Source organism: Moschus berezovskii, chromosome 3 (genome assembly GCF_049115385.1).
Source record: "Moschus berezovskii isolate FMDL1 chromosome 3, NW_MosBer_1.0, whole genome shotgun sequence".
Taxonomy (NCBI): domain Eukaryota; kingdom Metazoa; phylum Chordata; class Mammalia; order Artiodactyla; family Moschidae; genus Moschus; species Moschus berezovskii.
This window is the reverse complement of record NC_142462.1, coordinates 103,954,559-103,973,999: the sequence shown is the minus strand read 5'-3', so window position 1 is coordinate 103,973,999 and position 19,441 is coordinate 103,954,559. Positions and strand designations below refer to the sequence as shown.

At 42.9% G+C, this 19,441-nt stretch overlaps 1 protein-coding gene across 1 annotated transcript in view; it reads right to left on the bottom strand.

The window, feature by feature from the left end:
- The window catches only part of LOC129552645 (carboxypeptidase A4-like), a 45,840-nt gene extending 26,626 nt beyond the window's left edge, over nucleotides 1-19,214 (bottom strand). Inside the window, exon 1 of the mRNA XM_088832546.1 lies at nucleotides 19,073-19,214. Within this exon, the coding sequence (XP_088688672.1) occupies nucleotides 19,073-19,182 (110 nt within the window). The 5' untranslated portion in view covers nucleotides 19,183-19,214. The remainder of the gene's footprint in view (nucleotides 1-19,072) is intronic.
- Between the last annotated feature and the right edge of the window lie 227 nt (nucleotides 19,215-19,441).

The window sequence follows — 19,441 nt, the reverse complement described above, 5'->3', positions numbered from 1 at the left end:
ACAAGGTAAGAGAAACCCAAATAAGAGGCTAGGTATTGCGAGAGGGCATCAGAAGGCAGACACACTGAAATCATAATCACAGGAAACTACTCAATCTGATCACACAGACCACAGCCTTGTCCAACTCAACGAAACTAAGCCATGCCGTGTGGAGCCACCCAAGACGGACGGGTCATGGTGGAGAGGTCTGACAGAATGTGGTCCACTGGAGAAAGGAATGGCAAACCACTTCAGTATTCTTGCCTTGAGAACCCCATGAACAATATGAAAAGGCAAAATGATAGGATACAGAATGAGGAACTCCCCAGGTCAGTAGGTGCCCAGTATGCTACTGGAGATCAGTGGAGAAACAACTCCAGAAAGAATGAAGGGGTGGAGCCAAAGCAAAAACAATACCCAGTTGTGGATGTGACTGGTGATAGAAGCAAGGTCCAAAGCTGTAAAGAGCAATATTGCATAGGAACCTGGAATGCTAGGTCCATGAATCAAGGCAAATTAGAAGTGGTCAAACAAGAGATGCCAAGAATGAACATAGACATTCTAGGAATCAGTGAACTAAAATGGACTGGAATGGGTAAATTTAACTCAGATGACCATTGTATCTACTACTGTGGGCAGGAATCCCTTAGAAGAAATGGAGTAGCCATCATGGTCAACAAAAGAGTCCGAAATGCAGTACTTGGAGGCAATCTCAAAAATGACAGATTGATCTCTGTTCATTTCCAAGGCAAACCATTCAATATTACAGTAATCCAGGCCTATGCCCCAACCAGTTATGCTGAAGAAGCCGAAGTTGAATGGTTCTAAGAAGACCTACAAGACCTTTTAGAACTAACACCCAAAAAACATATCCTTTTCATTACAGGGGACTGGAATGCAAAAGTAGGAAGTCAAGAAACACCTGGAGTAACAGGCAAATTTGGCCTTGGAGCACGGAATGAAGCAGGGCAAAGGCAAATAGAGCTCTGCCAAGAGAACGCACTGGTCATAGCAAACACCCTCTTCCAACAACACAAGAGAAGACTTTACACATGGACATCACCAGATGGTCAACACTGAAATCAGATTGATTATATTCTTTGCAGCCAAAGATGGAGAAGCTCTATACAGTTAGCAAAAACAAGACCAGGAGCTGACTATGGCTCAGATCATGAACTCCTTATTGCCAAATTCAGACTTAAATTGAAGAAAGTAGGGAAAACCACTAGACCATTCAGATATGACCTAAATCAAATCCCTTATGATTATACAGTGGAAGTGAGAAATAGATTTAAGGGACTAGATCTGATAGATAGAGTGCCTGATGAACTATGGATGGAGGTTCATGATATTATACAGGAGACAGGGATCAAGACCATCCCCATGGAAAAGAAATGCAGAAAAGCAAAATGGCTGTCTGGGGAGGCCTTACAAATAGCTGTGAAAAGAAGAGAAGCGAAAAGCAAATGAGAAAAGGAAAGATATAAGCATCTGAATGCAGTTACAAAGAATAGCAAGGAGAGATAAGAAAGCCTTCCTCAGTGATCAATGCAAAGAAATAGAGGAAAACAATAGAATGGGAAAGACTAGAGATCTCTTCAAGAAAATTAGAGATACCAAGGGAACATTTCATGCAAAGATGGGCTCGATAAAGGACAGAAATGGTATGGACCTAAGAGAAGCAGAAGATATTAAGAAGCGGTGGCAAGAATACACAGAAGAACTGTACAAAAAAGATCTTCACGACCAAGATAGTCACGATGGTGTGATCACTGACGTAGAGCCAGACATCTTGGAATGTGAAGTCAAGTGGGCCTTCGAAAGCATCACTATGAACAAAGCTAGTGAAGGTGATGGAATTCCAGTTGAGCTATTTCAAATCTTGAAAGATGATGCTGTGAAAGTGCATCAATATGCCAGCAAATTTGGAAAACTCAGCAGTGGCCACAGGACTGGAAAAGGTCAGTTTTCATTCCAATCCCAAAGAAAGACAACACCAAAGAATGTTCAAACTACTGCACAATTGCACTCATCTCACATGCTAGTAAACTCATGCTCAAAATTCTCCAAGCCAGGCTTCAGCAATGTGAACCGTGAACTTCCAGATGATCAAGCTGGTTTTAGAAAAGACAGAGGAATCAGAGATCAAATTGCCAACCTCAGCTGGATCATGGAAAATGCAAGAGAGTTTCAGGTAAACATATACTTTTGCTTCATTGACTATGCCAAAGCCTTTGACTGTGTGGATCACAATAAACTGTGGAAAATTCTCAAAGAGATGGGAACACCAGACCACCTGACCTGCCTCTTGAGAAACCTATATGCAGGTCAGGAAGCAACAGTTAGAACTGGACATGGAACAACAGATTGGTTCCAAATAGGAATAGGAGTACGTCAAGGTTGTATATTGTCACCCTGCTTATTTAACTTATATGCAGAGTACATCATGAGGAACACTGGGCTGGAAGAAGCACAAGCTGGAATTAAGATTGCCGGGAGAAATATCAATAACCTCAGATATGCAGATGACACTACCCTTATGGCAGAAAGTGAAGAGGAACTCAAAAGCCTCTTGATGAAAGTGAAAGAGGAGAGTGAAAAAGTTGGCTTGAAGCTCAACATACAGAAAACTAAGATCATGGCATCTGGTCCCATCACTTCATGGCAAATAGATGGGGAAGCAGTGGAAACAGTGTCAGACTTTATTTTTTTGGGCTCCAAAATCACTGCAGATGCTGATTGCAGCCATGAAATTAAAAGATGCTTACTCCTTGGAAGGAAAGTTATGACCAACCTAGATAGCATATTAAAAAGCAGAGACATTACTTTGCCAACAAAGGTCCGTCTAGTCAAGGCTATGGTTTTTCCCGTGGTCATGTATGGATGTGAGAGTTGGACTGTGAAGAAAGCTGAGCGCCGAAGAATTGATGCTTTTGAACTGTGGTGTTGGAGAAGACTCTTGAGTCCCTTGGACTGCAAGGAGACACAACCAGTCCATTCTAAGGGAGATCAGTCCTGGGTGTTCATTGGAAGGACTTATGCTAAAGCTGAAACTCCAATACTTTGGCCACCTCATGCGAAGAGTTGACTCACTGGAAAAGACTCTGATGCTGGGAGGGATAGGGGGCAGGAGGAGAAGGGGACAACAGAGAATGAGATGGCTGGATGGCATCACCGACTCGATGGACGTGAGTTTGAGTGAACTCCTGGAGTTGGTGATGGACAGGGAGGCCTGGCGTGTTGTGATTCATGGGGTCACAGAGTCGGACAAGACTGAGTGACTGAACTGAACTGAAGATCTGATTGGGATTCCCAGGTGGAACTAGTGGTAAAGAACCTGCTTGCCATTGCAGGAGATAAGAGATGCAGATTTGATCCCTGGGTCAGGAAGATCCCCTGGAGAACATCATAGTAATCCACTCCAGTATTCTTGCCTAGAGAATCCCTTGGACAGAGGAGCCATACTTTGACCACCTGATGCAAAGAACTGACTCACTGGAAAAGACCCTGATGCTGGAAAGATTGACGGCAGGAAGAGAAGGGGATGACAGAGGATGAGATGGTTGGATGACATCACTGACTCTATGGACATGAGTTTGAGCAAGCTCCAGGAGTTTGTGATGGACAGGGAAGCCTGGGATACTGCAGTCCATGGGTTGCAAAGATTTGGACACGACTGAGTGACTGAACTAACTAACTGAACTGAAGATCTGATTGGTTGGCAAGAGGAAGCCATATCAACCTGCCTGTCATTCAGTTCAAAGGTAAATGAATATTTGATGCCAGAGTCATAAGAGCAGTCAGTACTTCCTCCACTGGGTTGGTCTGAAAAGTAAATGAAAATAAATTCTGGTTATACTATTCCCACTGGCCTCTCACAGCTATGCAACCGCTATATGAAATTCCTTCACTGTCAAAAATAAGTCCAGCCCCTATGTGTATGAACCTTGAGAACAGGGATAACTTAGTAGAGGGCCATGCTTATGAAAAAAACAAGATTAATTTGAAAAGAAAAAATGGTGTTATTCAAATAGAGACTATACTTAGCCTTCCTTTGGTGTTCTTAGGAGCCTCTGGCTTCACTCACCCATTTGAAATCCTGCCTGCTCTCCTCACTGGCATCTTCTACATCTTAGGGAGGCTATGCCACTTCCTTCTTTAGTTGGGTGCTAGGTACAAATATTTTTTCCTCCGGTGGGAGAGGAGGAATCACAAACAAAGGAAGAGAGGGAATTCCCTGGCAGTTCAGCGGTCAGGACTCTATGTTTTCACTGCCTAGAGTGCAGGTTCAATCCCTGGTCAGGAAACTAAAATCCCATAAGCTGCATGGTATTACCAAAAATAAAATATTAAAAAAAATAGAGGAAGACATTTAGCCTCTACCCTTAGGGGACTTTCAGCGTAAGGACTGAACAGGCTTTGTTCTGATATAAAATAACATGCCCAGTACCTATATGCGTGGGTAAAATCAAGAATGTGCATCTGTGTAATATGTGGACACTGATATGTGACATATGATAAAGGAAGGAAGCATTAGCCTACAAAGACTTCTGGCGATCATGACTCAGAAGAGCTGAGCAATGGGCCAACTCTGAGGCCCCTTCCGTGGAGGGCTGGTAGAGGTCAAACAGGAGATGGCTGGGGAAGAGATGGAGGAAGTCACCTAGTCCCTAAGAATGAGGCTGGGCAAAGTTCAGTTCAGTTCAGGCAGGTTCAGTTCAGTTCAGTCGCTCAGTCGTGTCCGACTCTCTGCGACCCCATGAATCACAGCACGCCAGGCCTCCCTGTCCATCACCAACTCCAGGAGTTCACTCAAACTCATGTCCACAGAGTCGGTGATGCCATCCAGCCATCTCATTCTCGGTCGTCCCCTTCTCCTCCCGCCCCCAACCTTTCCCATCATCAGAGTCTTTTCCAGTGAGTCAACTCGTCGCATGAGGTGGCCAAAGTATTGCAGTTTCAGGTTTAGCATCAGTCCTTCCAATGAACACCCAGGATTGATCTCCCTTAGAATGGACTGGTTGGATCTCCTTGCGGTACAAGGGACTCTCAAGAGTCTTCTCTAACACCACAGTTCAAAAGCATCAATTCTTCGGTGATCAGCTTTCTTCACAGTCCAACTCTCACATCCATACATGACCACTGGAAAAACCATAGCCTTGACTAGACGGACCTTTGTTGGCAAAGTAATGTCTCTGCTTTTTAATATATTATCAAGGTTGGTCATAACTTTCCTTCCAAGGAGTAAGCGTCTTTTAATTTCATGGCTGCAATCAGCATCCGCAGTGATTTTGGATCCCAAAAAAATAAAGTCTGACACCGTTTCCACTGTTTTTCCATCTATTTCCCATGAAGTGATGGGACCAGATGCCATGATCTTTGTTTTCTGAATGTTGAGCTTCAAGCCAACTTTTTCACTCTCCTCTTTAACTTTCATCAAGAGGCTTTTGAGTTCCTCTTCACTTTCTGCCATAAGGGTAGTGTCATCTGCATATCTGAGGTTATTGATATTTCTCCCGGCAATCTTAATTCCAGCTTGTGCTTCTTCCAGCCCAGCGTTCCTCATGATGTACACTGCATATAAGTTAAATAAGCAAGGTGACAATATACAGCCTTGACGCACTCCTTTTCCTATTTGGAACCAGTCTGTTGTTCCATGTCCAGTTCTGACTGTTGCTTCCTGACCTGCATACAGGTTTCTCAAGAGGCAGGTCAAGTGGTCTGGGATTCCCATCTCTTTCAGAATTTTCCACAGTTTATTGTGATCCACACAGTCAAAGGCTTTGGCATAGTCAATGAAGCAGAAATAGATGTTTTTCTGGAACTCTCTTGCTTTCTCCATGATCCAGCGGATGTTGGCAATTTGATCTCTGGTGCCTCTGCCTTTTCTAAAACCTGCTTGAACATCTGGGAGTTCACGGTTCACATATTGCTGAAGCCTGGCTTGGAGAATTTTGAGCATGACTTTACTAGCGTGTGAGATGAGTGCAATTGTGCGGTAGTTTGAGCATTCTTTGGCATTCCCTTTCTTTGGGATTGGAATGAAGACTGACCTTTTCCAGTCCTGTGGCCACTGCTGAGTTTTCCAAATTTGCTGGCATATTGAGTGCGGCACTTTCACAGCATCATCTTTCAAGATTTGAAATAGCTCAACTGGAATTCCATCACCACCACTAGCTTTGTTCATAGTGATGCTTTCGAAGGCCCACTTGACTTCACATTCCAAGATGTCTGGCTCTACGTCAGTGATCACGTTATCGTGACTATCTTGGTCATGAAGATCTTTTTTGTACAGTTCTTCTGTGTATTCTTGCCACCTCTTCTTAATATCTTCTGCTTCTCTTAGGTCCATACCATTTCTGTCCTTTATCGAGCCCATCTTTGCATGAAATGTTCCCTTGGAATCTCTATAATTTTCTTGAAGAGATCTCTTGTTTTTCCTATTCTGTTGTTTTCCTCTATTTCTTTGCATTGATCACTGAGGAAGGCTTTCTTATCTCTCCTTGCTATTCTTTGTAACTCTGCATTCAGATGCTTATATCTTTCCTTTTCTCCTTTGCTTTTCGCTTCTCTTCTTTTCACAGCTATTTGTAAGGCCTCCTCAGACAGCCATTTCGCTCTTTTGCGTTTCTTTTCCATGGGGATGGTCTTGGTCCCTGTCTCCTGTACAATGTCACGAACCTCCGTCCAGAGTTCATCAGGCACTCTATCTATCAGATCTAGTCCCTTAAATCTATTTCTCACTTCCACTGTATAATCATAAGGGATTAGATTTAGGTCATATCTGAACGGTCTAGTGGTATACCAGGGGAAAGTAGGACTAGTGGTTAATACTGGGAATTAACACTACGAACCCTTGTTTCTTGAGTCTTTGCCTTCACCCACAGAAGGTGTAGTAGCACCTGGTTATTAACAATTACCAAATAGTTTCTTACTTGAACTATCTTCCTGGGTACAAAAATTACTTACTTATCCCTTTCATGTGGCCACATGACACAGATAATCCCACTAAGAGCTCCACAGTGCACCAAACCCTGACCTCAGATTCAATCTTGATTCTGCATCATCAGCTGGTCATCACAAGTGATCTAAGGCAATCACTTATCTGAGTTCCAAATGCTTATTCTGTCAAAAAAGTACAGTAATACAACTTATTTCACAGGGTGGTGAGAATTAAATAGGATAATATAATGGTTAAGAGTCTATCACTTGTTGAGTGCTTATTAAATGTGTTAAATGTTATGCTAAATTGGTTTGTTTAATCCTTACCATGTCACAAGGTAGATATTAGTATTATCCCCATTTTACAGATGAGGGAAACTGATTTCCTCTCTATGAGGAAACCTCAGAAAGATTAAGTGAAGGAGCTGAGATCATGTACATAGAATAGGCATTCAATAAATGTCAGTTGTGATTATAATCATCAACAAATGACTAAGATTCCACAAAGGGATCAGAGGTATCTGGATTAGCTCCATCAGGAAGCTGCTGTTGCTGCTGCTAAGTCACTTCAGTCGTGTCTGACTCTGTGTGACCCCATAGACGGAAGCCCACCAGGCTCCCCCATCCCTGGGATTCTCCAGGCAAGAACACTGGAGTGGGTTGCCATTTCCTTCTCCAATGTGTGAAAGTGAAGTTGCTCAGTCGTGTCCGACCCTTAGCGACCCCACAGACTGCAGCCTACCAGGCTGCTCCATCCATGGAATTTTCTAGGCAAGAGTACTGGAGTGGCTTGCCATTGCCTTCTCTGCCATCAGGAAGCTAATTCACTTCAATTCAGTCACTCAGTCATGTCTGACTCTTTGCGACCCCATGGAATGTAGCACACCAGGCCTCCCTGTCCATCACCAACTTCCGGAGCTTGCTGAAACTCATGTCCCATTGAGTTGTGATGCCATCCAACCATCTCATCCTCTGCCGTCCCCTTCTCCTCCTGCCCTCAACCTTTCCCAGCAACAGGGTCTTTTCCAATGAGTCAGTTCTTGGCATCAGGTGGCCAAAGTATTGGAGTTTCAGCTTCAGCATCAGTCCTTCCAATGAATACTCAGGACTGATTTCCTTTAGGATTGACTGGTTTGATCTCCTTGCAGTCCAAGGGACTCTCAAGAGTCTTCTCCAACACCACAGCTCAAAAGCATCAATTCTTCAGTGCTCAGCTTTCTTTATGGTCCAACTCTCACATCCATACATGACTACAGGAAAAACCATAGCTTAGACTAGATGAACCTTTGTTGGCAAAGTAGTGTCTCTGCTTTTTAATATGACTTCTAGGTTGGTCATAGCTTTTCTTCTAAGGAGCAAGCAATTTTTAATTTCATGGCTGCAGTCACCATCTGCAGTGATTTTGGAGCCCAAGAAAATAAAGTTTATCATTGTTTCCCTATCTATTTGCCATGAAGTGATGGGACTGGATGCCATGATCTTAATTTTTTGAATGCTGAGTTTTAAGCCAGCTTTTTCACTACTGGACTGGGTTGCCATTTCCTTCTCCAGGGGATCTTCCCAACTCAGGGACCAAACCCGGGTCTCCTGCATCACAGGTGGATTCTTTACCTACCACTCTATCAGGGAAGCCCCCTGTTGCCCTCTCTCATTGCAAACCCCTTCTACTGCCTAACATCTCCCTCCTATCCTCTGCCCAGGGCTTTTCCTGCTTCAAATAGTCTCCATGTTTTCCTGTTCCAACTACCCTATCTATGTCAACTACCTCTCAGTCTCTCTGCAGAATCCCACAGCCACATAGCCCAATGCTTATAGGACATCACCACCTGAAAAACACCACCATTATCTCAATCTCAATAACCCAAAGCTGAACTCATTATCTTTCCAACCTCATCCCTCCTTCACCTTCCTGGATATCCCCCTCAGGTAATGGCACCATTCGGTGACCATCAGTGAGAAACTCTCCACTTCCAATAAATGACAAAAGCCTTTTGATTTTACCCTCTTGGATGTCTCCCTTCCATCCTCACTGGCCTCAGAAAGTCTAACAGAAGGCTCCCAAGCTCTATTCCTGCCACTGCTATTATTCCTGACTTGTCCTTCTCTGTTTCCCCTAACTTTTCATGGAGAAATGGCTGCAACAGAGTCTTTCCACTGGAACCTCTGTGTGCTCTTCAAGAGCCGCATCCATCCTGTCCCTACACAGTCCATGGGTTTATTTAGGGTGTGAGCCTCTTTTAGCCAAGCTATGTGTAATTAATAAAAAGTGATCATTTACGACCAAGTCTTGATAAATGCCCATTTTCAGGCAAGGAGATCCCACATAAAGAGAGTGAGCCATAAGAATCATGACAAACAGAGCAGGAAACCCAGAACTTTGCTCTAAATACAGAGTAACTAGCAGGAAACCCAGAACTTTGCTCTAAATACAGAGTAACTAGCAGGAAACCCAGAACTTTGCTCTAAATACAGGGTAACTAGCAGGAAACCCAGAACTTTGCTCTAAATACAGGGTCAGTTCAGTTCAGTCGCTCAGTCACGTCCAACTCTTTGTGACCCCAAGAACCACAGCACGCCAGGCCTCCCTGTCCATCGCCAACTCCCAGAGTCCACCCAAACCCATGTCCATTGAGTTGGTGATGCCATCCAACCACCTCATCCTCTCATCCCTTCTCCTCCTGCCCTCAATTTTTCCCAGCATCAGGGTCTTTTCCAAAGAGTCAGCTCTTCGCATCAGGTGGCCAAAGTATTGGAGTTTCAGCTTCAACATTAGTCCTTCAACACCTAGGACTGATCTCCATTAGGATGGACTGGTTGGATCTCCTTGCAGTCCAAGGGACTCTCAAGAGTCATCTCCAACACCACAGTTCAAAAGCATCAATACTTCGGTGATCAGCTTTCTTTATAGTCTAAATCTCACATCCATACATGACCACTGGAAAAAACCATAGCCTTGACTAGACGTACCTTGGTTGGCAAAGTAATGTCTCTGCTTTTTAATATGCCGTCTAGGTTGTTCATAACTTTCCTTCCAAGGAGTAAGCATCTTTTAATTTCATGGCTGCAATCACCATCTGCAGTGATTTTGGAGCCCAGAAAAATAAAGTCTGACACTGTTTCCACTGTTTCCCCACATATTTGCCATGAAGTGATGGGACCAGATGCCATGATCTTAGTTTTCTGAACATTGAGCTTTAAGCAAACTTTTTCACTCTCCTATTTCACTTTCATCAAGAGGCTCTTTAGTTCTTCTTCACTTTCTGCCATAAAGGTGGTGTCATCTGCATATCTGAGATTATTGATATTTCTCCCAGCAATTTTGATTCCAGCCTGTGGTTCCTCCAGCCCAGAGTTTCTCGTGATGTACTCTGCTGCTGCTGCTGCTAAGTCACTTCAGTCATGTCCGACTCTGTGTGACCCCATAGACAGAAGCCCACCAGGCTCCCCCGTCCCTGGGATTCTCCAGGCAAGAACACTGGAGTGGGTTGCCATTTCCTTCTCCAATGTGTGAAAGTGAAGTCACTCAGTCATGTCTGACTCGTAGCGACCCCATGGACTGCAGCCTACCAGGCTCCTCCGTCCATGGGATTTTCTAGGCAAGAGTACTGGCGTGGCTTGCCATTGCCTTCTCCGGATGTACTCTGCATATAAGTTAAATAAGCAGGGTGACAATATACAGCCTTGACGTACTCCTTTTCCTATTTGGAACCAATCTGTTGTTTCATGTCCAGTTCTAACTGTTGCTTCCTGACCTGCATACAGATTACTCAAGAGGCAGGTCAGGTGGTCTGGTATTACCATCTCTTTCAGAATTTTCCACAGTTTATTGTGATCCACACAGTCAAAGGCTTTGGCATAGTCAATAAAGCAGAAGTAGATGTTTTTCTAGAACTCTCTTGCTTTTTCCATGATCCAGCGGAGGTTGGCAATTTCATCTCTGGTTCCTCTGTCTTTTCTAAAATCAGCTTGAACATCTGGAAGTTCACAGTTCACGTACTGTTGAAGCCCGGCTTGGAGAATTTTGAACATGACTTTACTAGCGTGTGAGATGAGTGTAAATGTGCGGTAGTTTGAACATTCTTTGGCATTGCCTTTCTTTGGGATTGGAATGAAAACTGACCTTTTCCAGTCCTGTGGCCACTGCTGAGTTTTCCAAATTTGCTGGCATATTGAGTGCGGCACTTTCACAGCATCATCTTTCAGGATTTGAAATAGCTCGACTGGAATTCCATCACCTTCACTAGCTTTGTTTGTAGTGATGCTTTCTAAGGCCCACTTGACTTCACATTCCAGGATGTCCAGCTCTAGGTGAGTGATCACACCATCGTGATTACCTGGGTCGTGAAGATCTTTTTTGTACAGTTCTTCTGTGTATTCTTGCCATCCCTTCTTAATATCTTCTACTTCTATTAGGTCCATACCATTTCTGTCCTTTATCGAGCCCATCTTTGTATAAAATGTTCCCTTGGTATCTCTAATTTTCTTGAAGAGATCTCTAGTCTTTCCCATTCTATTGTTTTCCTCTATTTCTTTGCATTGATCAGGGTAACTAGCAGGAAACCCAGAACTTAAATACAGGGTAACTAGCAGGAAACACAGAACTTTGCTCTAAATACAGAGTAACTATCTCCTGGAAGGGATCTAGCCTCACTGAAGAATGTTGGGTAAGGCTGGGTTTCATGTATTTTTTAAGGTCTATTCCATTTCATATCAGGGCATTTAAAGGCTTTTATCCTAAATTACATGGTGCCTACTAGCTTAGTAGGCAAAGACATATTAGATATCTACATTTGACTGAGGACAGAGGTCCCACTTTGTATTTGGAGCTGTGCAGGCTTGCCAGAGATTGCGCTGCCTTTGGAGCACATCATTCTAGAGTGAGGGAACCAGGGAAAAGGTGGATGAACAGTGCTTGTCTCTTGGAAAAACAGAAGCCCAATAGCAGAATGTAAAAGGGACAGTCTGATGAACTGGATTCTGGTTAATTAAGCATAACATTGTTTTCGTTTCAATTATTTTCACTGGGAAGTGAGCACAAGTTCGCTTCTGTTGGCTCTGAAAGTGCAATAGACCTTCATTGTTTATTTGATCATCCAGGTGTTTGCAATAAATACACCAGGGTCATTATTTTGCCACCAACTTCCTCATTCAGCAGTATGGGAGGAAACAGAGTGGGCGTATGGGGCTAAAGAGAATGTGTACTGACCCAAGGAGGTACCCAGGAAGTTGGGGGTTTTTTCTTTAACTCAATCCCTGTTGTTGATGTTCAGTCGCAAAGTCTTGTCTGACTCTCTGCAACCCCATGAACTGCAGCACGCCAGGCTTCCCTGTCCCTCACCATCTCAGAGTTTGCCCAAGTTTATGTCCATTAAATTGGTGATCCTTACATTGGCTTATTTCCCTATGACTGTCTCTTTTTCCAAGAAGTAAAGCTCAACAAAGTATTTTCCATTATTTGAGGGTTCCAATTTTGACTGATGGAGGCTTTACTGTCCTTTCTAGGAATAAATTCAAGGTCTTGAACTTGGATTCAGGAAAACAACTGTACAATTACCAGATGGGGGAAACCTGGCTGGGCAGAATCCTCAGAGAGCCTGGGGGTTTCAGCTGTCAATGAGCCCAGCATGAGTCAATGGCATGATATCACTGCCAAAAAACAAATATGACCCTCAACTGCATAAGCTTGATGAGGGCAGTTATGGTCATGCTCTGCTCTGTGCTTGTTAACATACACAAGTTCTACATTCACTTCTGGAAGCTGCCCTTGAGGAATACAGACAAAGCAAAGCACATTCGTGAGATAGCAACTAGAAGGGTAAGGGGAGTTAGAACCATATTCTGAGAGCTTGAAGGGACTGGGGTACTTAGTTAGGGTAAGGAAAAACCTAGGAGAAGCAGTTTACTAATCTTTAAATAATTAATGAATTTGTCTCTCAGAGGGAAATAAGCTTACTCTCTGGAGCAAGACGGTAAACCAAGGCCGGTACGTGAAAAACATAAGCAGAGGGTTTGAGCTCACTATGAGACAGAATTCAAACAATCTAACCTTCTCAACATGGAATAAGCTGCCTTAGAGACAGGGAGTGATCCAATTATGGGCTGGAGGACTATTTGGTAGAGATGAAATCACCAGGTTTGGATAATTTGAGGTTATCTAGAGTTAACTTTCCGGAGGAGGCAATGGCAACCCACTCCAGTACTCTTGCCTGGCAAATCCCATGGATGGAGGAGCCTGGTAGGCTGCAGTCCATGGGGTCGCAACGAGTCAGACATGACTGAGCGACTTCACTTTCACTTTTCACTTTCATACATTGGAGAAGGAAATGGCAACCCACTCCAGTGTTCTTGCCTGGAGAATCCCAGGGACGGCGGAGCCTGTTGGCTGCTGTCTATGGGGTCACACAGAGTCGGACATGACTGAAGCGACTTAGCAGCAGCAGAGTTAACTTTCACTTTTCACTTTCATGCACTGGAGAAAGAAATGGCAACCCACTCCAGTGTTCTTGCCTGGAGAATCCCAGAGACGGCAGAGCCTGGTGGGCTGCCGTCTATGGGTTCGCACAGAGTCAGACACGACTGACGTGACTTAGCAGCAGTAGCAGAGTTACTAAAGGGCTTCCCACATGACTCTAGTTGTAAAGAATCCACCTGCCAAGGCAGGGGACATAAAAAACTTGGGTTCTATCCCTGAGTTGAGTCAGGAAGATCCCCTGAAGGAGGGCATGGCAACCCACTCCAGTATTCTTGCCTGGAGAATCCCATGGACAGAGAAGCCTGGCTGGTTATAGTCCATAGGGTCACAAAGAGATGGACATGACTGAAGCGACTTAGCACATGCACAGAGCTACAAAAGTACCTTTGACTTTCAACCCTGACATTCTTTTTTCCCTGATTCTATGTTGAGTGGTAACATTCATCATCAAACCCTGAAAATCGCATAACAGAACTATGAGATAAAAGATACACCTGAATTGGAATAATCTGTTCCATTTCTGCTAGCTGCTGACAACAATCTACTTGAAACGGACCAAAAGGTCCCATCTCAGGGCTTCTCTCTAATATATGGGCTTCAAAAACCAAGCTTAAAAGCCAAATAGGAAATATTTGCACATTCTCTTCTGCTAGGGATAGCACTTTCTCAATTATAAACAGCCCCCTGAGACATCGTCATCTGACTTAAGGCTGCCACCAGTTTGCTCATTTCTGAAACAGGAAAGATGTTGGAGGATATCAAGTGATACCTTAGAGAAGTGTTTCATGCCCAACATACACCAGTGCAGCATGATGATGGGTGAGAGAGCCTAAGACACCAGCAAGGTATGAGGCAAAGTTGGGAGCAGCACTGCTTAGCACAGGGAAGCTGACTATAGATCCAAGACTCTCAGGTCCAAATCCAAGTGGTTATTTCCTGAGCAACAGAAAATGTACCCTGGGAATTGATAGTCAAATCAGGCTCCTGTTCATCTACATTAAGGCAATAATAATTTCATAAATCCTATTTCCCAAGAAAACTTAATTCAGGAAGTCCATAACCAGTGTTTTAAATCTTTGCCTGAGTCACAGTCTTCTCAGAGGTTGGATGTATTCTGTCTCATTCATCTTTGTAACCTGTCACTAGTCCACCCAGATCTCAATACCTATCTTTATGACTGAAACTTAACCTGTCCACACCATGGATGTTTGTTTCCAAGCTGAAATGAAGTTTCAGAAACTTAACAGCTCGTCAAAGTTATGTGACTTGGCACATGTATACTCAAAGGGGAACATCAGCAACTGCGAATAGCTGCGGAAGGTATTGAAGTCCTTGACTTTTCCATGACTCTTGATGAAGTCCACTATGGATTTCACTTCAACTTCAGAGTTGGCACTGGGTCCATGGTATGAGTCGGAGCCAAGAGTTGTTGCTGGCTCCAGGTTCTGATAGGATGTGGAAGAAGCCAAGTGAGAACAGTGAGCTTTAGGAGGACAGTGTATGGAGGCAGTTACCATGCATCACCCAGTTCCTCCTCTGGAAATCAGAGCAAGATTGTCATTGTATTAAACTGAGATACTACCTAAAGACACACTCAGAAAACCTAACTTAAGAGTCTGGACACATCTCTCTTCTTTAAAAACATGGTTCCTCTATATGGCAGAAAGAGCAAGTTAAATTATCTCCCCTCTGTGGGAGTTGTTGGAAGAAAAGCTAGATTTAACATTATAGATGGAATTCCTGCATCGGGTGGGGGTTGAGCAAGCTCATTTTCTGGGATTTCTTCCAATTCTTAGAGCCCAAGAGTAGAAGATTCTATGCATCTGTACTTCTAAGTCACAAACCCACAAATGCAAAGAACCTCTGAAACCCTTTCTGTGGTAAGGAAATCACAGCCACCATCGACAACAAGGCTACCTCTGGCCTCATTTTCTCAGCTACAGGAGTTACTTATGACCACTGAAGTGGGCCCACTATGGCCTGGCCAGGGCTAGAGAAACTCAGAGTGGACAGGTAAAGGCTGGGACTCCCCAGGGTCTCTAAACAATATGGACAAAGTATATATTCAACCTATCATCTTATTTTGAGAATATTTAATACGAACAACATCCCAGGAAAAAGTCTGACTCTGAATTGCTGGATATTGTTCAACATTTTGGATCTGATGCTTTGATATATTTCTTTCTGACACTAAAAAAAGAAAAGAAAAGAAAAAATTGGTAAAAGTAATGAAGTTGCCACTTGTCCGTATCCTGTCACAGCTCCTTAGGGTATCCTTTCTTGGTTCAATGATTCTCATTAATTCATGTGTCTTACAAGTATTTATTGATTGCTTTCTATGTGCCAGACACTGTGTCAGGTGTTAGGAACACTATTTCTAACTGCACTATTACATCTAATGAGGAAAAATCAAACTCAGCTTAACTGTGATTAGAGAAACATAAGGGGTTTTAACTGGTGCCTGAAAGCAAAAAGAAGCCCCCCCTCAACCAGCATTTCGGCATTAGATCCTCAAAAATCAGAGCTACAAGTCAACAAAGGCAGAGCAGGAAGTATTTTCTCTTTGAATCTATTTTGATTTGTACTTCATTTTAGTTTTCCTTCTCGAAGCATCCATAGATGACGTAGTGCTTCTCCTCTTTTAGATCCCAACCCCCTCTAGTGGTTGGTTCAGGGCTGCCTGAGCCTTCCTGCCAGCATGCAAAGTCTTTGCTCTGGAAGCTCAGAAGCTGAGCTGGGATACAGCTTATGTGAAAACCAAGATGTGAGACAAAACTATATTAAATGCTCCTTAAACTCAGTGACAGCACTGTGAGCCTGTGAACGGAACTTACTGAAGTGGGTTTTTTTTTTCTTTTTTCAGATAGATTTTTAAATAGCTTCAATCCTGAATGGGCTAAGTAGGCTGACAGCAATGGAGAGCCATGCAAATAGCTAGCTGGCCAGACAACATCTGACCATCCCTGGGGGCAAGTCCCTGTGCTCAACCTCCAAACCCGAGTCTCAGTTCTGGTTTGAATCAGCACCAACACTGAGGTTTCCAGATACCTTCGACTGGGTCTTCCCCCACATACAATTCTTTAAAATCCAATGGAAAGAGAATACAGGAAAAAAAAAAAGATGGCTACTCAGTCTGATGAGAATGTTCCTTTAGAATTCTGTTCATTGCTCTCGTTTCCTCACTGGAAGGCCTCTTAGAAACTGCATTCGTGTCCTCCTTTGCCCACAGAGTGACCAGTAGTCCTCACACAGGGTTCTGCTTGGAGCTTCTCAGCCATGGTTGTCTCACTGATGCAAGAAGTAAATAATCTCTCCATCTCCTCAAATGAATACCTGCCTCTAACCATGTTCTGTAGAAGTATAGTCTGGCCAAATGTTAACAATATAGTAACAAAAAACAAGAGCAACAGAAAACAAAAATTTAAAAAAAAAAAAGTGGGGAGAAAATGAGGGTTTTGTGATAGAACATTTGGGGAAAAGATAGGGTTAAGTTGGCTAATTTACTTCAGAACTCCTAAAGGTTTTTTTTTTTTTTTTTTTAATGCTTTAAAGTTTTTAATGAAGTGCCAAAAGAGGGATACCGTGGACTGTATTCCTCAAACTTGAATGTGGAATCCTTTATTCTCATGAGATGAGTACTAGTATTTGTATAAGTTCCTTTTGAACACGCACTGAAAAACACTATGGTAGTTGGCTCTCTCCAAAAATAAACCTGAAGCTCTGATTCATTTTTAATATACGTGGGTCACAGTTGCCATAATGGTGTTCTGTAATGAGACTTTAAAAGAAAAACTACAAAACTCCTTTTTGTGATATTACAGAGGATTTCTACAGATTTTAAGTAAAATGCCAGATGCATTGTACTGCCTACGTAAATCCTTACAGCAATCTAATTGTCAGCAGGTAACATCCGCCTCCTCTTTTCTATCAATCCTACCACAAAAAAGCAGAGACAATTGGAACAAATCTCCTAGGTGACTCACAGTGAACACTGAACTCTTAATAGCCCAGCCTAAAAGCTAAAACAGGCTCTGATTCAGGCAATATGGAAAGATATCATGTGCTGGGAAAAGAAATGATTATAAATATCACTATATGCCTCAATTCTGGGCCACAACTAAGAGATAAGGCATTCTGTTTAGGGTAAATCAGAAACAGAAAGATCACTTTTATTTTGTTTTGAAGTTTCTACACATCTCCTTAGATTCTTGTTGAAGAGAAAAAGTCAAGCTTACTCTGAGAGAACACATAGCCGTTGGGGTTGGTGACCCGAAACAGGAAGATTTCCATCATATCCAATCAAAGTGATGAATGGATCATTTCCCTCATCAGAGGCAATCTGAGCAGAGACAACAACATATATGTCAATCTCATACTCCCTTTTCACCAGGGAACAGAGAAGAGACTATTAAGGCAATGTGTTTTTTCCAAACATGAACTATCACTAAAGGTCAGTGAGAGTCTTCCAGGACTACAGCCCAATCTCCAGTTAACATATTTAATGTGCCGAAGTCGATACTTCTACTTCTAGTCAGAATAATTTATTTATATTAAATAAAAAATCAGAAATCACTTATCCATTCTCTCTTAAAAGCAGAATTCTTCCAATTAATTTTGGTGAGGCATTTTGCAATGCTGGGGAATGGTGTATGCAGCTTATAGGGATCTGTGAACCAAAGAAATTTTTTCAGTTTCCTAGTTTCCTTAATCATCACACAGACTATAGCTTCCCCAAAGTACTCAAAACCAACATCAGATTACTAAAATATGCAGACTTTTCTAAAGATCCAGAGAACCGGTTAAATTCCATTTGGGGAATTACATTTCTACTTGTGATCAATTGCAGTAGAGTTGAAGTTTCTGCTGGATTAAAATTTATTCATTTCCTGTGCTCAGCCATTCTAAGGCATTATTATTCAACTGTTAAATATCCATTTCATAATACCCTAAAGGTAACCGAATTTTAATTGAAGGGGAAAATGTATCAGCCGGTATGCACGTGGTTGCACATGCTTGAATGATCTGATGTGGATTGATTTCCTTTGCTCATGAATTAACATTCTTATTTATAGCATGTCATTTTTGAATTACTTAAGAAATACCAGAGTAGGTCACACCCAGCACGGTATCCTGACACCAATGTCAATGAACATGTGGAAGAGAGGTATCACTACACCCTAACTTTAAATCAGATTTGGAAAAATTTCAGAACAACCCAAAAACCCTTAACAAGTTCCACTTCAGATCTGCAGGTCAAAGTAAACTCCTCTAGCTCCTATTTACATTTTCTATCTGAGCTCCTTTTGAGATTATATACATTTCTAGTACACTGTGCCATAGCTCTCCGAACTCCAGGCAGCAAAGCAATTTTCTCTAGTCCATTCTTAGGTTGAAATCTGACTCCTGGGGTCCTTACTTTCCACCCTCTTAATCTCTTCTAGCTCGATTTTTTAACAGAGCACCTGGTGGCCAGCAGGCCAGAGGAAGACTGGGGTGCGTACTAGGGTGCTGGGTGGGGCAACACCAAATTAGGTTTGACTAGGTCTATTTCCTGCCTTGTGACAAGAGAAGAGCTTGGGATGACAGTGTTAGCTGTTAGGACCACAGATACTGCTTTGAGGTTAGGCAGGGCCTGACCCCAGAAAGACATAATAATTGGGGGATGTGGGGCAAAATTACCTTATTTGCAGTCCACAGCACAGTAGCTTGTATAACTCACTGGCGGGCTTGGATCCAGGCTCGGATCCCGAGTGTGTCCTCCCTCCCGTGCTGAGCTGCAAAAGGAGCATGGAAATGGGAATGGCTTCACTGCTGCACAACCCTTGTCTGTTCCTCTTCCTGTACTTGATGTGGTTGAGGAGGAGGAGGTGTAGACAGTGGTGCTGTCGATTAACTATTCATTTAACGTGGGTTTTTCTTTTTTTTTTGGTCCCCTTCCTTTAATGTAAACTTAAATTCTGGCTAACAAGAGGAGCATCCTTTGATGTTTGTAAAAAATCATTGTGGGAAACGTGATGACATGAAAATATGTTCATCATATGTTTTAAA